General features: G+C 36.9%; 9 protein-coding genes across 9 annotated transcripts; 3 read left to right on the plus strand and 6 right to left on the minus strand.

Annotated features, from left to right (window-relative positions):
* Positions 1-668: 668 nt before the first annotated feature.
* Positions 669-2,721, plus strand: RO3G_07478 (uncharacterized protein; the record flags this gene model as incomplete). Its single annotated transcript, XM_067662068.1, has 2 exons — positions 669-1,423; positions 1,476-2,721. The coding sequence occupies 2 exons, from the start codon at positions 669-671 to the stop codon at positions 2,719-2,721; spliced, it is 2,001 nt and encodes a 666-aa protein (XP_067518169.1).
* Positions 2,722-3,023: 302 nt separating this feature from the next.
* RO3G_07479 (26S proteasome non-ATPase regulatory subunit 14) lies at positions 3,024-3,932 on the minus strand (the record flags this gene model as incomplete). Its single annotated transcript, XM_067662069.1, has 3 exons — positions 3,024-3,560; positions 3,610-3,869; positions 3,920-3,932. The coding sequence occupies 3 exons, from the start codon at positions 3,930-3,932 to the stop codon at positions 3,024-3,026; spliced, it is 810 nt and encodes a 269-aa protein (XP_067518170.1).
* Positions 3,933-4,742: 810 nt separating this feature from the next.
* RO3G_07480 (uncharacterized protein) lies at positions 4,743-5,053 on the minus strand (the record flags this gene model as incomplete). The annotated part of the gene is made up of 2 exons (XM_067662070.1): positions 4,743-4,795; positions 4,921-5,053. The coding sequence occupies 2 exons, from the start codon at positions 5,051-5,053 to the stop codon at positions 4,743-4,745; spliced, it is 186 nt and encodes a 61-aa protein (XP_067518171.1).
* Positions 5,054-5,911: 858 nt separating this feature from the next.
* Positions 5,912-7,260, minus strand: RO3G_07481 (uncharacterized protein; the record flags this gene model as incomplete). The annotated part of the gene is made up of 3 exons (XM_067662071.1): positions 5,912-5,958; positions 6,080-6,328; positions 6,396-7,260. 3 exons carry the CDS (start codon positions 7,258-7,260, stop codon positions 5,912-5,914), a joined length of 1,161 nt encoding a protein of 386 aa, XP_067518172.1.
* Positions 7,261-7,935: 675 nt separating this feature from the next.
* Positions 7,936-9,761, minus strand: RO3G_07482 (uncharacterized protein; the record flags this gene model as incomplete). Its single annotated transcript, XM_067662072.1, has 4 exons — positions 7,936-8,351; positions 8,402-8,643; positions 8,695-9,589; positions 9,647-9,761. The coding sequence occupies 4 exons, from the start codon at positions 9,759-9,761 to the stop codon at positions 7,936-7,938; spliced, it is 1,668 nt and encodes a 555-aa protein (XP_067518173.1).
* A 1,296-nt stretch (positions 9,762-11,057) lies between these two features.
* RO3G_07483 (uncharacterized protein) lies at positions 11,058-14,219 on the minus strand (the record flags this gene model as incomplete). Its single annotated transcript, XM_067662073.1, has 1 exon — positions 11,058-14,219. One exon carries the CDS (start codon positions 14,217-14,219, stop codon positions 11,058-11,060), a length of 3,162 nt encoding a protein of 1,053 aa, XP_067518174.1.
* Positions 14,220-15,700: 1,481 nt separating this feature from the next.
* RO3G_07484 (uncharacterized protein) lies at positions 15,701-16,420 on the plus strand (the record flags this gene model as incomplete). Its single annotated transcript, XM_067662074.1, has 1 exon — positions 15,701-16,420. The coding sequence occupies one exon, from the start codon at positions 15,701-15,703 to the stop codon at positions 16,418-16,420; it is 720 nt and encodes a 239-aa protein (XP_067518175.1).
* A 1,241-nt stretch (positions 16,421-17,661) lies between these two features.
* On the plus strand, positions 17,662-18,991 carry RO3G_07485 (uncharacterized protein; the record flags this gene model as incomplete). The annotated part of the gene is made up of 2 exons (XM_067662075.1): positions 17,662-18,438; positions 18,560-18,991. The coding sequence occupies 2 exons, from the start codon at positions 17,662-17,664 to the stop codon at positions 18,989-18,991; spliced, it is 1,209 nt and encodes a 402-aa protein (XP_067518176.1).
* Positions 18,992-19,227: 236 nt separating this feature from the next.
* On the minus strand, positions 19,228-19,796 carry RO3G_07486 (uncharacterized protein; the record flags this gene model as incomplete). The annotated part of the gene is made up of 2 exons (XM_067662076.1): positions 19,228-19,514; positions 19,574-19,796. 2 exons carry the CDS (start codon positions 19,794-19,796, stop codon positions 19,228-19,230), a joined length of 510 nt encoding a protein of 169 aa, XP_067518177.1.
* Between the last annotated feature and the right edge of the window lie 4,923 nt (positions 19,797-24,719).

A 24,719-nucleotide genomic window follows, 5' to 3' on the forward strand; every position in this document is an offset into this window, starting at 1 on the left:
TTTTCAAGCTTATATCACTCTTTAAAACTCATATAGGAACTTGGCACTTTTTAAGAACTAACAAGCTCAAAACTGAAATGATACTTTCAAAAACTTGTAATACAGTCAGGAAAATTTTATTTTTTATTAAAACTCATTAAAGAGTACAAGAATTAAGAGTGTTGCAAGTGTACATATGTAATATCCTCTATCAAGGTGATATTCTACCTTGCGAAACTACCTTCCATGCAAGAACGTGCCTACGTTTTCCAATCTCAATTCCTTCTGTAAGAACGAATGCTTATCCTCCAATAAAAGTCTCTTAGGTTCCTGTGACTACTGATTTGTTGTAGGCAATGAGCAGTAGAATTTATAGAAGGGAAAGAAAGGAAAGGGGAGAGGGGAAAGGGAATGATACATACTAAACAGCCAAGGATACAAAAAGAGTAGCGAAATATATGCATACTGATACCCCTTTAATTAGTACATACAATACAAGAAAAGTATAGAACGATTGATTAAACATCCTAATTTATATTGCGATTTTCTCTTAGTGTGATACTCTTTCTCTTTATATTACCACTTTTGTATTAAAGAAAATTTTTTAAAAAAAAAGTAAAGGTTCCTATCAAAAAAGAACAAAAATTGAATAGTATAAAATGAAATACGGGCTTGAATTACAGCAAAATATGTTTGCTCCCTGGAGACACTCTTACGTTTCATATGACACCCTCAAGCATGAGTTGAAGAATAGGCAACTTGATAATGGCTGGACAACAAAAGATGAAGAGAAATTTGTCAGCTTATTGGATAACGAGTTAAACAAAGTATACGACTTTATAAATGCCAAATCATTGGAAATCGATTCGCGTGTTCTTTACTGTGAACGCACAATGAAAACATTCCAAAAAAGCTTAGACGCGTCTATAGATGCCAATTATAAGATTATGGATGATACACTTACAGAGATACTGTTTGATATCAACGATTTATCTCAATTCACTCGTGTCAATTATGTAGCCATTCAAAAGATATTAAAAAAGCATGATAAATGGACTGGACTCCAACTAAAGCAGACATTTGTAGAAAAGCTAAGAGAAAAGCCATTAGACAAGCAGCGATTTGATGAAACCATTGTCTATATATCTGCACTTCATCACATCTGCCGCAATCTGGGTAAGCAATCCCCCGTTGATACATCCTTTAGTAGTGATCAAAACAAGCCCAAAAGAACAACGGTAACATATTGGGTTCATCCTGATAACATTACAGAAGTCAAAGCACTTGTCATGTTACACTTGCCCATTTTTATACGTGACAAACAAAAGTTATGCGAGTTTGAAAGCTCGACTATATCAAGCGTTTATTTTGATAATTCAAGCCTAGATTTGTATAATACATGTTTGCAACGAGATGAAGGAGCAGAGGCGATTCGATTTCGATGGTAAGATCAAGAAAGAGAGTAGATTGTGGTTGTATATCTCACTTCTTTAAAGGTATGGATCTATGAGCGAATCAGAGATTTACATTGAACGCAAGACACAAAGTGCTTCATGGCCAAACGATAACTCAGCCAAGGACTGTTTTCAGCTAGAAAAGGATCAAATAACTGCATTCATGTTGGGTTCATTAACTGCAGATGAGATTGTCAAAGACATCAATCAATCCAAATTGGACAAAAGCAATCCTGATCAAACTCGTTTTATTGCCCAAGATATACAAAAATCTTTTAGAGAAAAGAAGCTCCAACCCATGGTGCGAACATTTTGTAATCGTACATCATTTCAATTGCCCGAGGATCATCGTCTACGCATCTCACTTGATACAGACGTTACCTTTATTCGAGAAGATCATATGGACAACCTGATCCGTAGACAATCCTCTCCATCTTGGCGGCGGAGCGACGTAGACGTTGACTATCCATTTGATAAAATTCAAGAGCAAGATGTACTCCGATTTCCTTATGCTGTTTTGAAAATGAAACTGCAGACGGATTCAAATCAGTGGCCAGAATGGTTATCTGCACTGATTGAGTGCCATTTGATACATGAGGTCCCTAGGTTTTCAAAATATCTACATGCTGCATCCTGCTTTTACCGTGAAAAATTAATTCTGCTTCCTTCATGGTTATCTGAATTAGATGTGGATATTCGCAAGCCTAAAAGAAAAAACTGTGGCCTGGTTCGACCTGAGAATGTCAAGCCCTTGATAGATGGTAAATATAAAGCATGCAAGCCGAGAAAAAAGGACAAAGAACACAACCCAACAAAAAAGACCCCAGATCTATCCAGCGGTCCAGCAACTGCAGTCAATAACACATCCCCTACACCTACAGTCACCGCAAATATGACAAAGCAACAGAAAAAACTTGCACTTGGACTACCTGCTAAAAAAAAGGATATCAAAGAGCCCTCGTCTTCAACAGAGAACCTTACATTTCTTGACAAATGCTTTGCGAAAAGGAATCAGGACATTGAACTAGGTAGAGTGGAAAGTAAAGTTAAGAAGGCAAAGCTCAAAGTTCGTGCTGAGCCTAAGGTATTCTTTGCCAACGAACGCACCTTTATCTCCTGGCTTCAGTTTTGTGCTTTACTTCTTACTGTAGCATTGAACTTGTTCAATTTTGGTGACGTGGTTTCACGTATTATTGGTGGTATCTTTATTACATTGGCTGCTAGTATCTCTATTTATGCGCTCTATCGGTTCGAAAAGCGCGCATGGTACGTTTTAGAGAATAGGTGAATGCGTAGTATATCAACCGATACTTGATAGGATGATTAATCGTCGCATTGAAGGTCGTTATGACGATATTTGGGGACCAGTTGTTTTATGTGCTCTTCTAGTGATTGCATTAATAGTAAGCTGAAAAGATAAAAAAAAAAGTTGAATGACTTAATTCTCATTGTTATTCTGTTGTAGGTTAACTTTTATCTTCGCTTCAAATAATATATAGTGCATACAGAAGCAAAAGTAAATTATAATATCTCAACTTGTATTAGACATAGTAACCTTTTCTTTCTTAGTTTTGTTCATCTTTCATTTTATTAAAAACTGACACTATCAATCATCGTGCCTAATGCCATAACAATATTCTTGCCCATAACTGCTTCAACTTTATCTTCCAAGTGACGTTTAGGGTCTTGTTTACCCACATGTCTTGTTTTAAGTTGTTCGGGTGTCATTGTTAATTCTTCTTGTACAGATTTGTTGTATGCTTCTGCCAGTGTCAACATGCTTGCAACACTCTTTTCATTTACCTCAGTGTGTTCAGTAAAGTTTTCTAATGTAAGACCGTGAGTCCAGTCCTTTTTGTGTAAGTTGAGCAACATCTTTTCTTCTAATTCATTCTTTCTGTAGTTGATAGCAATTGAATAATAATGTCTATTTAAACCGTGAATCAATGCTTGGATAGATGGTTTGTTCAAGTGACCAATATTTGAGGTTGTCTGACGTGGTTCTTGACCAAGCATAACAGTTTGAGGGTTGATTAGACGGAATGCGTCAATGACTACTTTACCCTTGACTGATTGAATAGGATCTACAACCACTGCAACTGCTCTAGGATTTAATTGTTCAAAACTCTATTATGTCATAAGTCATTGGCTTTTTTTTACAACATCTATCTTCTACCTGTTGTGTATTAATATCAACACTGGATAGCCAGCAACCAAAACCAGGGTGAGAGTGATACCATCCAACAACCATTTCTGGTCTTCCTGTCTGCTTTAACATATCCAACATTTTAGTTTGAAAGACGGGATCGACGGCTTCTACTGAAACACCGGTACCGCTTTGTGGCATAGCAAATACATCAATAACACGAACAGTATAGTCATCTACAAATTCTCCTAACATTAATCCCATAACTTCCATAGGAACACCCGCACGACCTAATTTTAAAAGTTAGCATTATTCTTCACCTGAAAGTAAAACAGTATACCGTGTTTCAACATCTAAACAGAGTATAAGTATTTATTGTATTTTAATAGCATGCTACTTTCTATTTACCTTTAAAAGAGCTAATGACGAAATATAAACCATTTCAGCATTATCAACAGTAGGTGTATCCATGCCAGGTTGCATTCCCTAAAAATATAACAACTTGGTAAGCAAATCAAATCCCTAGTCTTAAAAAGGTATTTCTCTAACCTGTCCTAAGCCAGCTGCAGCAGATCCAAATAAACGTTGAAGTCTTTCCATTGTGTGTGTGTGTTTTTTTTTATAAAAAAGGGGAAAGAAAAGTATTGATAAAAGTGACGCGTAAGTACCTTTCACGTAACAAAACTCCGCATTATGTCATTTTCAAGAAACTCGCAGTGATTGAAATTAACGGCTGAAAGGTAGTATGCTGTAAAGTGATGATGGTTAGGAAGACAAGAGAAAGGTGCTTGATAGATATTGTTAGGAATGTGATTAACAAGGTATATACGGAGAGAAATCAAGTTTATTAATATTATACACTTAGTTTTGCCTTCATTTTTAATTTGTAAGAATGATAGAATACAAGAGTGAGGTAAGTTGCTACATAGTCTTTGATCATATACATGATGCCTTGATTAAAGAATCCTTTAATGAGTTGTGCTTTCATGCCCTTGTATAATCCTGGAATCCCGTCCTTTTCGATTATCACTTTGAATGTATTCAACATGCCTCTGCTGTCCTTTTTCTCTTCTCCTCCACTAATCATATGAGTCCTTAAAAATATAAAAGGATACGTAATCATAGTTGCAATGCTCTTGGCTAGAGCTGAAAACAAAAACACTTCAAGTGGTGACAAGCTTGACTTTCTTTTTGCGTGCATGTAAAACGATTTTAGCTTTTCAAATGCAAAATAAGTAATTGAAGGATTAGAGACTAAGAGCATTGAGGCACGATATCCAGTCCAAAAGCCGGTGATCCCTTTTTGTTTCAATATCGCTGTGGCTGTTGATCGAAATCCACCTTGACCGGCACTCGTTTGAAGTCGAGTTGTCACGTTGGACACAGGTGTTGTAAAGAAACGAGATATCAAGGCAGCTTCAGCTCCCAAAAAGAGCTCTTGAGCTACATTTAACTGGGCAGTTGATTTACCCATACGCGTATTCAACTTTTCTTGGACGTTTCTTAATGCTGTATAGCAGTAAAAGTAGATAAAACTCGATAGGACAGTTGCGATTGTATCTGAGCCTAGTCCAGCATATAATCCTTTAATGCCACCCTCTTTTTCATAAATTGATTTTATGGTATCTAATATGCCTTGCTCCTTTTCCGTACCCTTTTTTAATTGGAGTCGAGTAGTTGAGCTAGATTGATTGTTTAAAAGAGAAATTCTACTTTAAAAAGGAAAGGGATCCTTACATATCAAGTGGATATATAAACAAGTTTGCAATAGTAGATCCCACAGCTCCAGATACAGCATGTCCTAAAGGAGGTAACTTGTATTCTTCAAAGTCTATTATATCCACTTTTTCTGACATTTAGGATGTGAAAGAAACAAGTAGAAATCACACATGAATTTTTTTTTTTTTTAATCTCGAGTAATCATCACATGCGTCAGTGACACCTTTGTATGACGTTCAACTACAGTCATCACAATAGGACCAATAAAATAAGATTTTAATATGACAATATGAATAAAATATATAAATATATGAGGGAAGGGGAGTATGTATACAGAATATAAATGATGTTGTAATAGCTTTTTATGCGGAATGAAGCATAATAATTTTTTGGAGTTCCTATTTGCTCTTAGTAAAAAAAAAATTTTTTTTTTCTTGTTTGCTTACCTTTTCCAAATCACTCATATTAGAAAAGTCAATCTCTCTTCCATTCGTAATACTCAATCGGTGGCTATACTTGCTTTCTAAGTTATCCAAATAATGTGATGCATAGCGTACAAGTGCCTCCATTTCTTCTGCTGATATGATACTATTCGATTCATCTTGTTGACTTTTTATTGCTGGCAAGACTTTTTGGAGTATAGGCTTATTGCTTGTAGGACTGGTCAATAAAGAATATTGTGTCCTATTCTGCCCCAAATGACTACTTCTTAATAGTCCATGAGGTAAGTGAATATCGATTCCATTTTGATCATTTCTTGAAACTGACATTGTAAATTTACCGTCTTCGGTAGGTGTTTGGTGACTGTGTTCAGACAAGGCAGTGTCCACACGCTTTAGGATTGTTTGTGTTGCACGATCAACTGCCATGGTTACCTGTATTGGCTGTTTTGTTTCCGGACATACTTTATTATTATTGTGTGGCGCTGTCTGAGTGCTACTGAAATTGTGCAAAACAAATTGTTTTTCCTCATTATTACTTAATTCTCTCAAGACATCAGACAATATCAAATTATTATTCAACAAGACATCTATAGACATAGATGTATGCTGACATTAGTAAACATATATTTCATTTCATTCTCTCATCTCTTTTACCTCTATTCTTTGTGTGTAATAACAATCTGTACTTTTGTGATTTATGAGGTACAATATGAAACTTTTCGAATGCGATCAGTGTAAGCTCAGATATAGTGATCGCATCATGAACAGCAACCATTTTATCAATTCTTTCAGCTTCTAAAGCAACTTTCTTTTTCTTTTTCATAAGCCATGATTGGAACGGATTTCCCTTTTCAGCTATAGACTTTTGAGCCAACAAAGATAGTTTAATGTGTACCAATCCACCATCATTCGTTCGTTTGATACGTTTATGCAACAAAAACTGAACATCATGCATTTTCTTCTTCTTTTTTAATGTACCAGACAACTTTAGCTGTTCTGACAACCTAGGCATGGGTGTCGTGAGGTGTGCGTTTAATGTTTCGTAAATACTGTATGGCTTATCCTCAGGGCCAATCGTAATTTCCTCTCCGTCTCTGTTCCTAACCGACAAATAATATTCAACACTGCTAACAGTACGTCTGTGATGATGATCGATCTGAGGAATGTGGAATTTTTCCATTGCTTTTGATAGCAATTCAGCTGTACTGATATTTTCTGTGATTCGAATAGAGTGATACGATGCTCCAACACTGATATTGCCCGCATGGACTCGTAATACTTTGGAGGATAAGTTATCTTCGGTAGGTGTGTGTAGTAAATTATCATCTTTTGCTGCTTCTTGTTCTTCTTCCTCTGCATTCTCATCTTCATGGTCACTCTTCACCTGGTTACCATCCTCCTGATCATCGTGGTCTATCATATCTTCATCCCATGTTTCATACGTTGTTTCTTCAGTCTTATTTTCCCCTTCTTCTCCTGTCAGGATAATCTCAAGTTGGACATGAACAGAGGGTGACATAATAACTTTCTTCTTGCTTGGCGTTCTTTTTTTATTATTGATATAATGAGCTGCATGGTTGAGAGAAGTGATCTGCAAATAAATTAGATCTTCATCACAAACATATCATCGCCCTACCTCCACATTTCTATGCTTGTTCAATCTGGCTAATCTCTCAAAGGGCGTTTCAATATTCTCTGCGGGAATGTATCCAACCTCTGATGTCTTTAGATCTTTAATTAACCACCAATAAGAGTTGGAATCATCTAATAAAGTAAGTGCATCACCCTTTTTGACAGATGCCTGTCCATCTACTGTAGCTTCAAAGGTATGAAGTGTATAAACCAGATCAAAATTGATATTTTCGTCTGGAATACTCGGTGAAGATGAAAAATCAGAACCTTCTTCTTCCTCTTCCTCTTCTTCTTCTTCTTCTTCATCGTCGTCTTCTATAAATCCTTTTTGAGGTGCTTCATCTTCTTCTCGAATATCTAAACCAGGAGAAGGTGACCATTTTTGTGGTTTGGATGTGTTTATAGTCAAATTTTTAGACATGAAAATAATTTATTTTTTTTAATAAAAAAAAAGGGGGGAGGAAGAGAAAGTGAGAAATACAAATAAATAAATGAAATAAATGAATAAAAAAAAATTGATGACGAAATGTTGTCAAGGGCTACACAAAAAAAAAGCTCAGGACTATATCGAAGAACGTGAAGATACAGAAGAAGTGGTGGAGGAAGTTTGAAAATTTGAAAACATGGATTCTATAAATGGGAGTAATTTTGGTCTTCTTTTTGACATCAAAATTAATTCTCGTTCGTAAGGCATAAATCGAGCGTGACTATTGGGATTTTGTGAAAGCACTTTGAGTAACTGTGCAGCAACAAGAGCAACCCCTTGAATATCAGAATCATCTGTGTAACCAAGAAGATGGGAATGCTGAATGTGACTTGTTAGTTCTCCTTGATCCTGAAACAAATTGCCATCTTCACAATTACTCCACATGCAACTTGTTGTTGTTGGCAAGTGGTCATGTAAAACATGTGTTTGAAGTAATTGTTCACTATCAAAGGTTTGATTACAGTTTGTCCACTGGCACATCAAGTCGGACCCTACACGTATAATTATTACACTCTATTCTTTGTTATAAATAGACACTTACCATCTTGTAAAATACACAACTTTAATTGTAATCCTCGAATCGTCGTGCCTTCTAATACAGCACCCCCTTGTTGCGGAGAGCTTGCTCCTGTGATTGCAATAGGAAAGGCAATCTTGAGCACCGTGTAAAATTCTTTCATTCTTAATGCTTTTTCATGACCAAACCTCATTTCGTATAACAAATACATGTCATCCAATGATAGCTCACTGTTTGAATGAGTCAATTCAAATTTATCTTTAAGCCTAAATAACCACATCAATAATCGTCCTTTGTTATTTAAATAATACAATTACCATCCCAAGCAACGATAAGGCTCATCCAACTGCTGATAAGAGGCTAGATCAGGTACACACGGACCACTGCCATGACGTCCTTTGTGATGATTATTGAGTATGTTGAGTGAAGGAGAGGGTAAAGGTGAACAAAAGGTATCTTGCACAAGCATAGGGCTGAAATATTTGGATGGAACCATCAGAAGAGAAACCATGATACCAATGTCTGCACCACTATGGAGACTAAGCAAATATTGACTAAATGAAGTAGACAGCCGGCTGTATTGATATAGATACTCTAAGCTCACTCCAATCAATTCTTCGTCGTTCGCAATCAAATATTGAGCTACTCTCTCGGCCACTTGGGTTGATGTCGGTAATAAATAGTGCAAATTAGCATTGGATGATGCAAGTATTGTCAAGATACGAATCGAGCCCAGGACCACAGAGCGTTCGGTTGCTGTCATCAACAAGTTATTCAAGCATCCAATAATAGAATCAAATGGTCCCAATTCGACAAAGGGTGTCATATTTTCCAAAATGTCTATACAATGGCTGTAATGTGAAGAATCGGGCAAAACGAGACATTTGATAAGCATCTGTTTAAAATCTGAACTGACTGCTAATGCCCTGGTATTGGATTGAATGAAGGAAAAGTTACGCATGATGTGTAATATTTTAAGAATCGTTTGTTGTGCCTCATCGTCTGAATGTGAAAAAAGTAGACTTTGTAAACAAACATCTGCCTTTTGAAGCAATGCCTCCAATAAATCCAGGTTATCGGATAATAAAAGTTTTTGTGGACATTCATAAGATATAGTGACAACCTTGTTTAAGGCCAATTCGACTTGCGTTGGATTATTGGATTGAAGTGCAGGTAAAATTCTCTTTTTCGCATCCTCATCAAATTCAGTGCCTACAAAAAAGAATCATGCTGTGAGTTGCCACATTGAGAGTGGACTATTATGTTTACCTGTTACACAATCCAGGTTGCCATCTGGTTCGATGGAGTGGATGTGATCAATAGGTTGAGTAAGATGGTGCTGCTCAGACACAGAACATTTACTGGCTTCATCCCTTTTTATCATATTGTATGGTAGTATGGGCGCAGGTAGTAGATTGCATTGACTGGATAAGGAAGATGGGTCATGGTGTTTACCTAACAATGACATTAATTTAATAATCATATTTATATATCAGATGACTTGCATATTGCGCTATGTTTGAATTTTCTATATGTCTTGCCAGCTAAAGTGGATGCTTTATGAGCTTCAGGTCCTTTAAGTTCCTGGGGTGGAATCCACTCTTTACACCAGATATGTTCCTCTTCCCATCCCAACTAAGTACAGTTATTATCAAGAATTTATATCTCTTTTGATCTCTTTTTTTGGTTTACCAAATTTCTAATATAAAGTCCTTTTAGAATATAAGCAGAATTTGTACAAGTTGCTGGTAAATCGAAAATATCGCCTATTTGCTTCCAAGTTCTCTTTTTGGTAACCTATTCCTTCTATATGAGACATATACACCCTTCCCACATATAATCTATCTTTACCTGCTCAAATCCACCAGAAGCAATAACTTCCTTATAAAGTTTGTGTAAATCAATTTTCTTTCCTCCCAAGACCGGCTCAGCAAGTAAAGTTGTTCTATGATCATGTTAGACATTGCAGTCAAAAAATCAAAAGAATAATTACCCTTTTTTGTTGTGAAAAGTTTTCAAATGTTCAATAAAGTTATTATATTCTTTTGTTCTTTCAATTGTGTCAATGACAATTTTCGACATTTTTATTTTTTTCTAAAGAACGAAAAAAAAAAAAAAAAAAAAAAAAAAAAAAAAAAGGACGGTTTCTTGAACAGTAGCACGAATATGGTTTCACGTTATTTGCTTAAAAGGAATATCCAGTGTTCCATTAAACCTTTCGGGGGAGATCTCTATAGAAACCGTTGGTTGTTCCGTTGTCAACTACCCCTGTTCAACATAATGACCGGTAGCAGCATTTTTTATATGAAACATCGATTTTTTTAACTAGTGAATGCTAGTTCTTATAAAAGATCATCTTAATGATGAACTTCCTGATTTAGTTTTTGTACACTAGGGAAACACAGAATGATTCATAATCCTACTTTTTGGTAAAGACTATGCTATAAATTAACCGTTGTATACATGTGTGCACAAGCCATATAGAGCTTTCAAACTAAGCAATGAAAAATGGGAATTTGCTCTCATAATTTGAAAAATAGTAATGTGCACATAAAGAGTTGGCAAATTTATATAAAAGTAGGAGACAAATACAAAAGTTTGTTTGAAAATTTTTTATTACAATAAAAAAAAAGATAAATAAAACTGAAAAATAAAAATATACAAAAATAAGCCAATCTGTTTATAAGTCGTCTTCATCAGAGAAGACTTCTTCTCCACGTTTGCGGCGTTCCATGCGTTCCTTCTTCTTCTTACGAAGTTCCTTTGAAGTCAACTTCTTTTTCTTTTCAACAGCCTTGATGGTATTACCTTGAGCATCAACCATGTCTTCGGCTTCTTGTTCCTTAATAACAGTAGAACCATTACCACTGACCCAGTTATGACCAGAGGGAGTCAAGCGACCGTTGTCAACCTTCCAGACTTCGGTACATAAAGCTTCAGAGAATTCACGGTTGTGAGTAACGATGACAACACCACCACCATATTCCTTGATGGCCATAGCCAAAGCACCAAGAGATTCACGATCCAAATAATTGGTAGGTTCGTCAAGAACCAACATGTGAGGTTTGTTCCACATGGCAGCACCGATGACAAGCTTGACCTTTTGACCACCAGAAAGACCACGGATACGAGAGTGAGTGGCAAACTCGGCTTCGAGACCGACTTCGGTCAAATGCTTTTCAATTTCCTTGGCAGTCAAGGGACGATTCAAGCCCATCTTGGCAGCTTCCGCAGAGTCAACTTCAGCAATCTTCTTGCCGAAACCCATGTCTTCAAGCTTTTGGCGAGAGATCCAGGTATTGTCCACAGAGGAGCGGCCGACCCAAGAGACTTCGTATTCATAAGACTGTTTGAGTTTACGACGGCCCACAATTTCTTCGATCACACGTTTTTCACCATCGATCACAAAGACTTGCTCCATAACCTTCTTATTAGCTTCACCATTCATACGATCATTCTTGTCGAGTTCTTCACGATCTTCACCAGTAGCATAACGCCATTGGATGTATTCGTTAGGAGTACTGTCCAAGTGCTGTTCGATGTGGTGGAAAGCATGTTGAGCGACATAAGCAATACGCAAGTTGGGGTGCTTCCATACGGTACCAACTTCAGATTCGATTTCACCAGTCAATAACTTGATCAAAGTGGATTTACCAGCACCGTTAGGGCCAATGACGGCAACACGAGAAGCAAGAGAACATTGCATGGAGATGTCGATCAACTGCTTACGGTCAGAACCAGGGTATTGGAAATCAACGTTCTTCATTTTCAAGATAGCTCGTTCCTTGGTCTTGATACCTTCCAAGAAACCGGGTTCAGGGAAAGAAAACTTGATTTGAGAGGCCTCCAAAGAGTAGTAGGAGGCTGCACGAGGAACCTTCTTGACGAATTCGGACAAGTTACCCTTATAACGCTTGAGCTTGTAGTTGGGCTCATAGTGAATAATATCGGAACAGACATGATCCAAGAAACCAGAGTCATGAGAGACAATGATAGAGGTAACAGTCTTCAAACCAAGAAGGTAGTTTTCTAACCAGGCAACGTTGACAACATCCAAGTGATTGGTAGGTTCATCCAATAAGAGGATATCAGCGTTCATCAACATGGCACGAGCAAGAGCAAGCTTCATCTTCCAACCACCGGAAAGTTCACCGATGGCCATTTTGGTAACCATTTGTTCAGAGAAACCGTATTCAAGAAGAATCTTGCGAACTTGCTCAGGATCCTTGGTTTCGACACCATCTGAGGCAAGAATGAAATCAACCAAAGGAGTATCGGCCTCGGAACCATCAATGTCATGCTCGACGTATACTGTCTTGAGTTCAGAACGAGGAGGGAAACCTTCGACCTGCTCATTGGCAATAGCACGCATAAGAGTTGATTTACCACAGCCGTTAGCACCACAGAGACCGTAGCGACGGCCACGCTTGAGGCGAAGAGCAGTGCGATTCAACAAGATCTTGGCACCGTAAGCGAGAGAGAACTCACAGTTACAGAGATCCTCACCTTCGTCATCCTCTTCCTCGGGATCCTTGGGAGTCACGGCTTCCTCACACTTGTTTAAAGCAGAGAAAGCGAGGGCTTCAGCATCAGAATCTGATAAAAAGGACTTTGCGTAAGGAGCAAGTGACTTGGTCCAAACATCCTTGAAGAAATTCTTGGATACACACAAGGTAAGAGCGACATCATTCATAAAGGTGACAGTGGTATCAAAAAAGGCGTCCAAGTTTTCAGGCAAAAGCTCCTTGATAGATATTTCAACCTTGGTCTTCTTTTGGTCTTTGGTAAAGACCTCAACACCAGGGTTACCAACACGTTGAAGAGTAGCAAGGGCCTTTTGAACAACGCCACGACATTCAGGATCAGCAACAATGTCTTGTACCTTTTCGAGAGCAGGTAAAAGAAGAGGCAAGAAAGGAGCGGCTACATCGGGATCATCGACAAGCTTAGACATATTGTCAATGATCAAAGCGGCCTTACGCTTAATAGGAGTAGCACGCTCATTTAAACCACGACCCAAAAGAGGTACCATGATGGACAAAGTGGCAGAGTCGACTTCTTGAACAAAAGTGGTGGCACCAAGCAAATGAATTGTCTCTGGAACATTTTCAGGATGATTGATACAGCCAATGACAGCAGGGATAAAACGCTCAATATCCTTGTTTTCAATCAAACCACAGATCACAGACATTGTCTCGGTTGCCTTCTTCTTCACCTCTGCCTTAGTATCCCACATACAGTCAGAAACAACAGGAACCACATCGGGAATAGCAACAAAGAATTCTTTGGAATGTTGCTTGGCAAGGAGTTCCAATAACTCGAGAGAGAGCATCTTTGTTTGCCACTTACAAGAGTTACCGAGACCCTCAAGGATGAAGGGTACCATCAGAGGACAGGTGTAAGGGTTGATCTTTTCAACCAAGTTTCTTGCTGCGGCAGCAGCGGCTTCCTTTACAGAAGCTTGCTTATCGGCTTGAAGCTCTAAAAGACTGGGGATGAAGCGAATCAAGAAAGGATGAACTTGACTTTCAAGGTTGTCGTTTGTAAGACCCACAAGCAAAGAAATGACACCGGCACGAGCATGAACATTCTTCTTTGAAACAATGTCCTTTTCCATCGATCCGATAACAGATTTAAGGGACAACACACCATTGGACTTGATAGTAGCAACAAGTTCATCTACAATAGCTTCACGACTGTCAGTCTCCGCAGCATTGACAAGGTTGTTGAAAGCATCAATGACCTTTTTAAAGTTGGCTTCAGAAGGAACATTGCAGGAAATAGACATCTTCTTGTTTTCAATTTCGCTCTTGAAGTTGTTGTTTGAAGCAGCAGCAGGCATATTTAAAGAATGGATGAGCGATTAGAGAGAAAAAAAGAAAGAGTCAAAAAAAGAAGGAACTAAAAGTTAAAAAAAAAAAAAAAAAAAAAATAAGATGCTGAAAAGCTTTGTACTTTATATACTTTTTCCCTCAAACACAATGTCTTGGTTCCTTAACCAACAGATTATCAACGGACATTCAATCGAATATACTAAAGAGAATTCACTACGTATTATTTGTGTTTCCCATAGACCAAAAAATTTCTAGTACACACGTTCATTTTATTGGTTACAATACTTTCAATCATGTGAATGGTTTCCCTCAAGTATTTTAAAATTTTTCAATTGGTAGGCTGTTTAATTATGCAACCAATTCTGTTCATTAATTCTTTCTGTTTTTGGAAAGACTTTATTGAAATATGCTTATTACTCATTGAATTTGTGTAGTATATCATCAAATAAAGTCACAGTTGAGCTCTTAATTATTAACCGTAAGTGATTTTCATACATTCAAGTGGCCTGTTTTGTAGTTTAGAAATATAAGCATTTACAGCAGTGCTAAATATATGGCTAAAGGTGATGCCGTCAGATGCCAGCATTTCCAAAAATTAATGTCGCACCCAAATGTCGTTTTCTGTATAATTTGTATTATAAAATTTTCAAAAAAGTGATTAATTTTTGGAAATACTATATTGTCTGTGTGTTTCTATTAAACTTTTTATTGATCTGACCAGGGCGAAAACGATGCAATATTAGACATCATGCGCTCAAAATAGTCATTAATTTTTTATAAGTAAAAATCAAATTTAAACGTATTGTCTGTGTAGTACAGTCATTTCAGAAAGTAAAGTCGCAAGATTCTTTCGCACATTCATATGTTATACAGATATCCAACCAATTAGAACCAATAAACTCCCCATAATGGGGATAATCAGCAAAAAGGAGACTCTTCCAAATCATCAACAGCTCCTTCGCCTGCAGCAATGTGGCAAACCTTCAGAGCTTACTCAAAGAACACAAGAAATTAAGCTGTTATAGCGTTTGAGGACAAAGACGCTAAAGCAGCAAATCGACAAAGACGGAACGAGAAGCTATGGATACAATCATCTGAAAAGAATAGTGCAGTATTCGACATTCAGTCGTTAAACTTGTCAATTGAGGTCTTTCTTCAATCCTTGTCCTCCCAATATCCGAAAGCTATAGGAGGAGTTGACACTTACCAAGGATCAATCAGAGGGACGGTTATAGCTTTTAATTCTGAAGAAGCTAGAGATAAAGCATGCTCTGTAGGAATTCAAATCAATTCCCACACCATTCATGATACGCCAACACTATCTGCTGAAAGCAGTGTTTACCGTGTTGCTTTGGATAAATTACCTATTTTGAGACCATTCGAATTAAGTCCGTTATTGCAAGAAGCGTTTAAAAAGTATGGTAAAGCCTTACATGTTGGGCTTTACCTTGATCCTAAAACCAATTTGTGCTTTAGCAAAGGTTACGTCATGCTTGGCACCACCAATGATCAAGAACAAGTTTATCAACCCTTGACCCATGGAATCCCACTTTTCCAACGTCGAATTATTCTTGCAACATGGAGAGGCATGGAAAGGCATTGTTTTTATTGTCATAAACCTGGACATACCAAGAGCTCTTGCCAACGTCTGCAAAAGCAGAAAACAAAAAGCTTCTATGCTTGTGGAAGCTTTGAACATTTTGTTCGTGATTGTCCCAAGACGGGTTCACCGCCAGTAGGAACCAAAAGATCCAGAATTGCGACAGCCGCAGTTTCATCAAACGTTTCAAACGTTGAAACATCCATCCACTCTGCCCACAAGAACTCTAACAACGATATCTTATCACAAGAAGATCCGTGTGGTGCTATTGACGCATCAACGAATGCACAAAAAGATCATGTAGTCTCCAAGGAAGGAGTGTCCACTCTCGCTGTGCCTATAACAGATTTAGCTGAAACAAATATCGATAGTGATTCAGAAGATCCTGGTGACAGCGATTATGTACCATCGAATGAATCGGAGAAAGATAGCGATGAGAGCCAAGACGAAAGTGCAACAGACAATATGTCTATTGATAGTCAAGAAGTAAATGATTTACAAAATGAGGCTGGGGAAATCGCAGCACCTACATTGGAGAATCAGGAATATAAGTCTGATGTCCGATCATCATCTGACGATCATGGCATCGGTATCAACTCGTCACAATGAGTATGAGTAATATTGCTCATATCTCATTAGCCTCGCTCAATTGCCGAGGCCTCAAAAAAATATTGACACAGTCAGGACGATCATTTTCAAGAATTTTACGTTCACTACCTTACGACATACTTGCTCTACAAGAAACTCACGCTTCGACAGAGCAATTGCAAAACAGATTCAATCTATCTTTACAAGTCACATCCAGCAACTGGACCCCTCATTGCGGATTGGTTACTTTCGATTCGTCGATATCGCTCACTCCCCTCTGGTCGTCTACTGATGGCAGAATAATGGCAACCAAGATCGCTCACATTTCCAGTCTTTTTGAGCCTATCACCATTTATGTAGTGTATGCTCCTGCCACCAGCACTGCACGATTTAATTTCCTGAACGATAGTAACATCCTTTTTCAATATAATCAGTCACCAAAGGATAGGCGTATTCTTATGGGTGATTTCAATCATAATTTACATAGGCCAACCAGGAGTAATCGTCCTCTTTCATGGCATCGTTGGATACAACAATATTGGCATGACCCCATACATGTTAATTCGGACTACCGGGATATACCTACCTTTCGTAGCATCTCCACAATTGACTTTCTGCTTGTTACTAATGATCTCAAATATTGTATATCACAACCCAAAGTACAATATGTTCCAAATTGTGATCATTCTGCAGCTTCGATGGCAGTTACACTGGGCGAACAGCGCACTGGTCCTGGTATATGGCGATGCAATCCTCTATTAGTAAATGATAAAAGCTTTCGGTTAGAACTCACTTCCTTTTGTGATGCAGCTGCCCGACATATCCCAATGTTAGAGCCTCCTGCCCAATGGGATCACTTCAAAGTTATGCTAAAAGGTTTTATTCAAAGCTTCACGCACAAATTACACGCCAAAAGGAATTGTAAACAAGACTATTTACAGCGACGAAGAAGATTACTCCTTCGACAACAGCACATTGACCATACTGCTGATGCTTTAAAACATGCAGAGTCATAATTAGACCAAATATATGAATCAACAGCCTCTACTTTAGCCCTCAGATCAGGTTCAAGATGGAGGAAACATGGAGAACGATCAAACTCTTATTTTTATCGAACGATCAAATCTCGTAGACAAAACCAAGCTATTCATGAACTTCAGTCTTCAGATGGTCAGTTAGTTAGATCCCCACAATAGCTCAATGAATGTGCCAAACAGTTTTATGAAAAGCTTTACTCAGCCGAGCCCATTCAGACAGAAGCAATGGAAGAGAATATGAACTATATTCCTCCGTCTAACTGCTTTAATGAAGATGTTAACAATGCACTAACATCCTCTTGGACTGAAGAAGAAACCTTAGCATGCGTCTCCAAAGCCCCTAGAAACAGTAACCCGGGAGGGGATGGCATACCATATGAGATACTTCAAATACTGCTTCAACGCCCATTTTGTAGAAATTTATTTGCAAACGTACTTAATATAGCACTAAGGGAAAGTAATTTTCCCAACACATGGCAACAATCAGTGGTTATACTGTTACCTAAAAAAGGAGAACGAAGTCAACTTAAAAATTGGAGACCTATATCATTAATATGTGCCGATGCCAAAATCTTTACTAGATTGTTGGCAACAAGGGTAAATGAGGTGTTACCGCTTCTAATCGATATACATCAAACTGGCTTTATGTCTGAACGCTTCATAGCCGATGATGGTGCTACCACGCGACTAATTATGAGCATCGTAGAACGCTTTAAACTGTCCGGAATAGCCCTCCTCTTGGATCAAGAAAAGGCATATGACCGCGTCCATCCTCAATATTTGAAGGACTGCTTAGAACGGTTTGGATTTCCATCGACTTTGGTTACAAGTATTTTGTCCTTATTTTTTGGTACCTCATTCTGTATTAACATCAATGGATTTCTTACAACATCGATCCAGCAAGCAAGAGGACTTCGACAAGGAGATCCTCTCTCCTCTCTGCTTTTCAATCTTGCTATCGAGACTTTTTTGCGGTCTATTTGGTCCTCCTATTCATTCCGGGTTAAGTAACTTGGCAAGGTCGTCGCCTCCAGTTAAAGCTTTGGCTTATGCAGACGATGTCCTAGTATTTCTCAAGGGTCCAACAGAATTACAAGCTCTATTACAATTAGTGTCTTTATAGGGGAGAGCCTCCAATGCCAAACTCAATCGTCATAAGACACTGGTTGTTTCTCTTTCAGGTGAAGAACAACTAGAATGGTGTACCATGCTTAATGCAAACCGTATACTTCAATGGCATGACAACAAGGACTCTACTGCTGCCATCTATTTGGGATATCCACTTACAAGCAGTACACAGCAAATGTCCAACTATCTTGACAGCATTATTACAAAAGTTAAACCGCATGCTGATATCCTAGCTCAACGAGGACTCTCCATACAAGGACGTAGCATGGTTGCAAATTCACTCTTGCTCAGTCGTATATGGAACAGCATAAGGATACAATGTCCTCCTCAAAGCTTCCTCCAACGAATACGCTCTGTTATTATTAAGTTTCTCAGATACAAAAACTTTCCATCAGTGAAGTTTCAAGACTGCCGGAGGCCCCGCTAACCAGAAATTAACCTGGTCGAGAGAACTTAACCTGAAGCCAATCTGCTTTTTTTTTTTTGACACATCCCCTTATTTCATTTTGGTTCCTGTTGTCGGTTTCTTTCATTGACATGATAAACGGCAATTAAAAAAAAAGTTAACTGTTGTGTCTAAAAAAAAATTGGCGCTCACAATGGCATGCAAGATATATTTCAAAGTAAGTCTTTTTTATTGAACAATGAAGTGTGACAAATAATTCACGATCCAAGTGAGAAAGAGATTTTACGTTTTTTGGTTTTTGACTGATCCAAACTGTCACAAACATATGAATGCTGGGAAGTTTCGATACGCAGATGACTGATATCACGGATAGAAGGTGTGCAAAGATTGTCATGAATGTAAGAGAGGGTGGCCAATTCATCGAATCGGCCAACTAAGTTCAAAAGATCGGATTTCTTTAAAGGAATTTCCAAGCTCACAATTTCTGTAAAGGTGTAAAGATGTTTGTATTGCAGGCTCATAGCGAAAAACGTAATTGTTTTTCCTAAGAATGAATAAAAAATAAGAGGTGAGATTTGTCTTTTTATTTTTGCGTTTATTTACCAACCACTTGGAAGCCAATGGTGGTAGAAAGATTGAAATTGTCAATGGCATCCTTGCAAAATATAGCAATTCGATGAAAATCCGTAACTTTGTCTGCAAGTGATACGTCTTTGTTGGCTTTAATTTCCCCGAGAGTTGTAGTGTAGGCAAACTCATATGATTCAAAAACATCAGTCTTGTAGTCCGGACGTCTTGTATTCGTTGATGTTTGTTCATCAACCATCAGATTAGAGTTATCCAAAAAAAAAAAAAAAAAAAAAAAAAAAATAGTAAAAGAAGTGAATGATATTGCCAGCTTTTACAAGAGAATACTTACTAATGAGCGATTTTGGATGGACATTTCGATGAAAAAAGTCCGTGAATAAAAGGATGGACGTAACTTGACTCCAGATGGCTTTCTGACGGGGTTTTCATATTGCAATCATACAAGGATGAGATCCTATAACATGCATAAGTCACTTTTTCGTAAAAATAAATTAAAAAAAAAGTTAGTTTACACTTACAACTCAACAATAGCTTGCAGCACATGGTGTTCTTCATCCTTTAAGTCACCACAAAGTTGCAACAGTTGAATTCTAGCGGCATAATCATCAACGTCATCTTTGATATAATCCTAAAGTAGATAAGTGAATAGGTTAAATGGCGTCCCTCCCAAAAAAAGACATTTCTACTAACGTTCAATATACTGCTCACAGTTGGCAAAATTTTGGCATCGAATTTTTTGCATTTGTACAATGTGCTCAGCAGCTGTTTTCGCATGGCATTCAGAAGACTTGAGGGGAAAAGGCTAGCAGATGGATTTCCATATTCGACACGCTGTTGAAGAACAAGGATACCAGATAATGATCTATGAAAAGAGATAAGAGACCAGTTTTTTATTTTTATAAATCGAATCTTACAAAATCTCGTTGAAATAATTTGCCAGATTGTCAAAACTGGCTGTCAAACACTGATTGCGATATTCATGAAATTTTGCCGAAATATCTTGACCGTCAAGCATCCATCGATCGTATTTGCTTAATTGAAAGGTTTTGTCTTTTTTTTTTTTTTCCAATTGCAGTCATGGATAACAAACTAGCTCTTGCTTTAAAACATTTGGGGCTCTTGTATTGTGCGATAACAATTGGTTGCCCTTTGTAAGTCCCATCCGAGTTACAGAGCAATTCAACTGTCAGACGAGTTTTACTTTTTTTAGGCCACCAAGCGACTCGGAACGTATGATTCTTCTTGGTGGTTGCTGGTAATATAAGCCTGTTTCATCAAAGTTCATGATATCTATAGGATCATATGGCCCAAGAAGTTCTTCTATCTTCCTCAATTCGTTCTGAATGTTTTCAGAAGTGATGTCTATTGAGGCACTTTCACTGTGCATTGGCCTGCATTTTACTCCAATTCGCTTAAAAAGTTTGGTTAGCCATCCAGAAGAAAATGAAGTTTCATTTTCAAGAATTCTATACTCCACTCAAGCAATAGGTCTTCATCAAGTTGAGGATAGCGTGTTGTTTTTAGACTTTTGCCATTATTGACAACGTTAATATTACTATATAACGTTTCAGCATTGTTGAGAATGTTTGATATAGTCTGTTAGGCAAGTGGTTGATCTAAATTGAATTTCTTCATAGTCCATTCACTTAATTCTGTTTGGTTAAGTCGATCAGTAGCATTTTGATCCAAAAGCTCAATTTTTTGAGAAAGAAAGGCGTACAGATTTATTATTAGACATTTTTTTATAGATAGAATCTAAACAAAGAAAATAAATTTTGTTATGTCATATTTATTCTTGTCAAAATTATCTTGAGCCTACGACTCGTATATTATCCTTCCAGCAACTTTGATCAAGTCTTAAGCAAGTTTTGACTTGTTAATGTCCTTACACAATTACCAAATCTATACCAACCGACAGTGGCCTATGTGGAAACATGTTGCACAAACCTGCCTATAATGCAGCTACAATGCATATTAAGTGATTTCAATTTTTTAACAGCTACGAATTTCGATTTAAGGATATGTTCTATTTAAGGGTAGATATTCCAAAAAATTTGGCCACCCTTAAATAGAGTGGTTACTGTACATGTTACCGACGGCCGCCAGTTCTATGGTAGATAGATACAGTGAAACTGACTTAATATTCTTTGGAAATGGTGCAGAAAATTATAAGGAAACCATAAAAAAAGATAAGTGATATCTAGAAAGGGGAGTACACAGGGATCCTTTCGCTACCTATGATCAGTAATGTTGTAATTAAGTGAAATGGGGATAATTGTTCTTAGGTGAACGATTAATCGTTTTTTGAATAATTAATTTGGCTCGTTCTTTACAGCACTGTAATCTGGTTATTAAAGAATGACATTTGGAAAGCCAATTGCATGTGCTCAAGAGCATGTCGATTGGATGGATGAGCAGTTGTGATATGTTATCAGGTCTGGTGAATCACAATCCACAATTGAGGGCAACAACAGAGACATCAGGATGATCAAAAGAGTTAGACAGGCATTTCGAGCTATCAGTCTTCGTAGATGGTGCAATAAATCAAGATGAGTATAATCTTTGGCCCTGAACTTTCATGCTTGGCTCACTGAGCAAATTGAAAAGGAGCTAAGACCCTTTTAAACCAAAAAGATGATACCAGTGTGGAAGATTTGAAGCTGATACTTTGAATAGAGCGAAAAAGGGTAGGCATTGAACCTACTAAGCTTTTTTGAAAGGAGTATGAGGCAGTGATTGTCGGCAAACAGAAACATATAACATGTTAACACTCATTTTTTTATTTTCATCTAGTAATGACATGTTGAATTTAAGGCAGATTCTTAGGCAAGAAACTGGATTTAAAAACAACAAAGCATTTTGAGGTATGGCTGTACAATTAATTCATATCATCGTTAAAAAAAACATCAAATAAGATGGTTTTTATAGGAGGTATTAATATAGGTAGAATAGCCAATGCAGAAATGAATGCTGCTTTAAATAAAGGTTCATGTTTTGCTTCAGTGAATATTTCTAAAACTGAATCTTCAAAGTAAAGACAAAGCGTAATATAAATTGTACAATCTTGTTAATCCTGCTTTTTAAAGCTCTGTTCGATAGTGTTTGAAAATGAAAATAAGGCTGTTAATCTGTGCCTCTATTATGGTATTAAAAAATCACATTGTACAAAACTATTCCAAACGTATAAGTTAAACCTACCAATATTAAAGGATATGAACCAGCAATCTATAGAATATCAAGCACGTATTCAATCTTATATAACTATACCACGAAGTGTACAAGTACACAACTCACATCACAGTTACAACAAGTACAACCATCAAAACGAATCAATTTGCATTTAGTTTTAAATTAGAAGTTGACGGTTTAAAAAGACAAATTGAAGAGGTAGAGTGTACGCTCTTAAAGAAAAAAAATAAGAAGTCTGGTATTGTTGTATGAAATAGAAAAAAAAACAGTGAAGCATATACCAAATAGTGACAAATAATAACATTTTTATTATGAATTACAAACAAAATAAATAAATAAAAAACATATTATGATCCAGTCTGTATCTTTACAGCTACAAGGTGACATTCCCCTCACTTGAATAGTATGATTCAGCATAGTTGTTTTAACCCTACTAAGAGTATTTGATAAACTAGTTAATCAGTGCCCTTTCTTTCTAAATTTAAAGATCATTAACCAGAGATATAGGATACTTTCTTAGGAAATAAGGAACACCAGTATGCGAGAAAGTTTTTTTCAGTGTAAATTTCCTGTTAAAATATAATGGAAGGAAGAATTAGATTAGCTAGCCACTGCTATATAATTTCATTTGTTGTAAGAAAGGATCCAATAGTCCTATAGTGCCTTTTTTGGAACCATGCTTTTATAGATAATTTTTAGAGCTCGATTGCCGTTTAGAAAGGATCCTCAGATTGCATATGTATGCTGAGTTTGGACTTGAGTGAGAGGATCAATATGTAGAATATGCCAAAATTTAGGTAACAGAGACTATTTTAAAACAATTGCTCTACTTTTGATAAACAGAGTACATTCAGAAGGAATCTGACAGTCAAGTAATACCCTTTGGATTGGTTGATCAGTAGTAAGGTTCTTTATGTTGTACTAATATAGATAGGATATCCTAAATAATCTATTGCTTGAATGGAAAATTTATTATGCCAAGAAGTAACAGATGATTGCCTAGATCGAAAAAATTCTTTCCAGTGACGACGACTTTACTAGAGAGAGGAGGCCTGTACCTTGAAGTAATTCAACTTAGCTTCAGAAGCGTAAGCATATGTTTGAACGAATTGATTCAAAAAGGAAAACCATTTGGATCATCAAGCACTACCAATGCATCACCTGCATAAACCAGAGCTTTTAAAAGATAGGACTGCTGGTAATGTATCAAAGTTGGGAAACTCAAAATAATTAGTTTGATCATAGAAAAGTATTAAAAAAAGATTGAATAGTAATGGTGATGGTGGATCACTAATGAATAATACTCTTCTCCACATACTAAGTGAATTGGCAAATTAATCACTAAAAGAGGTTATAAAATTATCTGTCTACTTCCTTACTTACCAGAGTTAAACCAAATTAAACAATTCTGGTTGGTCATTAGAAAAAGCTAAACTGAATTTTCTGGAAATGAGATCTTGCAATAATATAATAGCCTGTTACCTCAAAAGCTCTTATGGCATTTTGTTTATTGTCTTCCCGAATGTCTATAATAAACAACCAATATAATAGAAAAATATACGGTTTATCTCAATATTTGAATATCAAGGGAAGAAAAAAATTTTATCCTACATGCCAATGAAGTACAAGTTCAATTTAACCCAGATTACTCTAGTAGAATGCAATTTATTTTAATGAATAATTCTCAACTTTATAATTGAGCTGTTAATAGCATCTAAAGAGTTTCATTAAAGTAAAAGATCATGTAACAACAAGTTGCTATACATTTATTATAAAAAAAAAACGACGTTCGTTTTTTATTTTAATTTTATTTTGTCACGATAAACTTGAAAAACCAGTAACGCGTGATGATAAAAGCTTATTTTTTATAAAAAATATTTCTTTCTTTTCCGAACCAAGCAGTGTGCTGTAATGAAAGTACGTTTTTTAACAATAGATCCTTTTTTTTAACTAATTAACATCACTATAGTCT

This window comes from Rhizopus delemar, genomic scaffold, assembly GCF_000149305.1.
Source record: "Rhizopus delemar RA 99-880 supercont3.5 genomic scaffold, whole genome shotgun sequence".
In the NCBI taxonomy this organism is placed as follows: domain Eukaryota; kingdom Fungi; phylum Mucoromycota; class Mucoromycetes; order Mucorales; family Rhizopodaceae; genus Rhizopus; species Rhizopus delemar.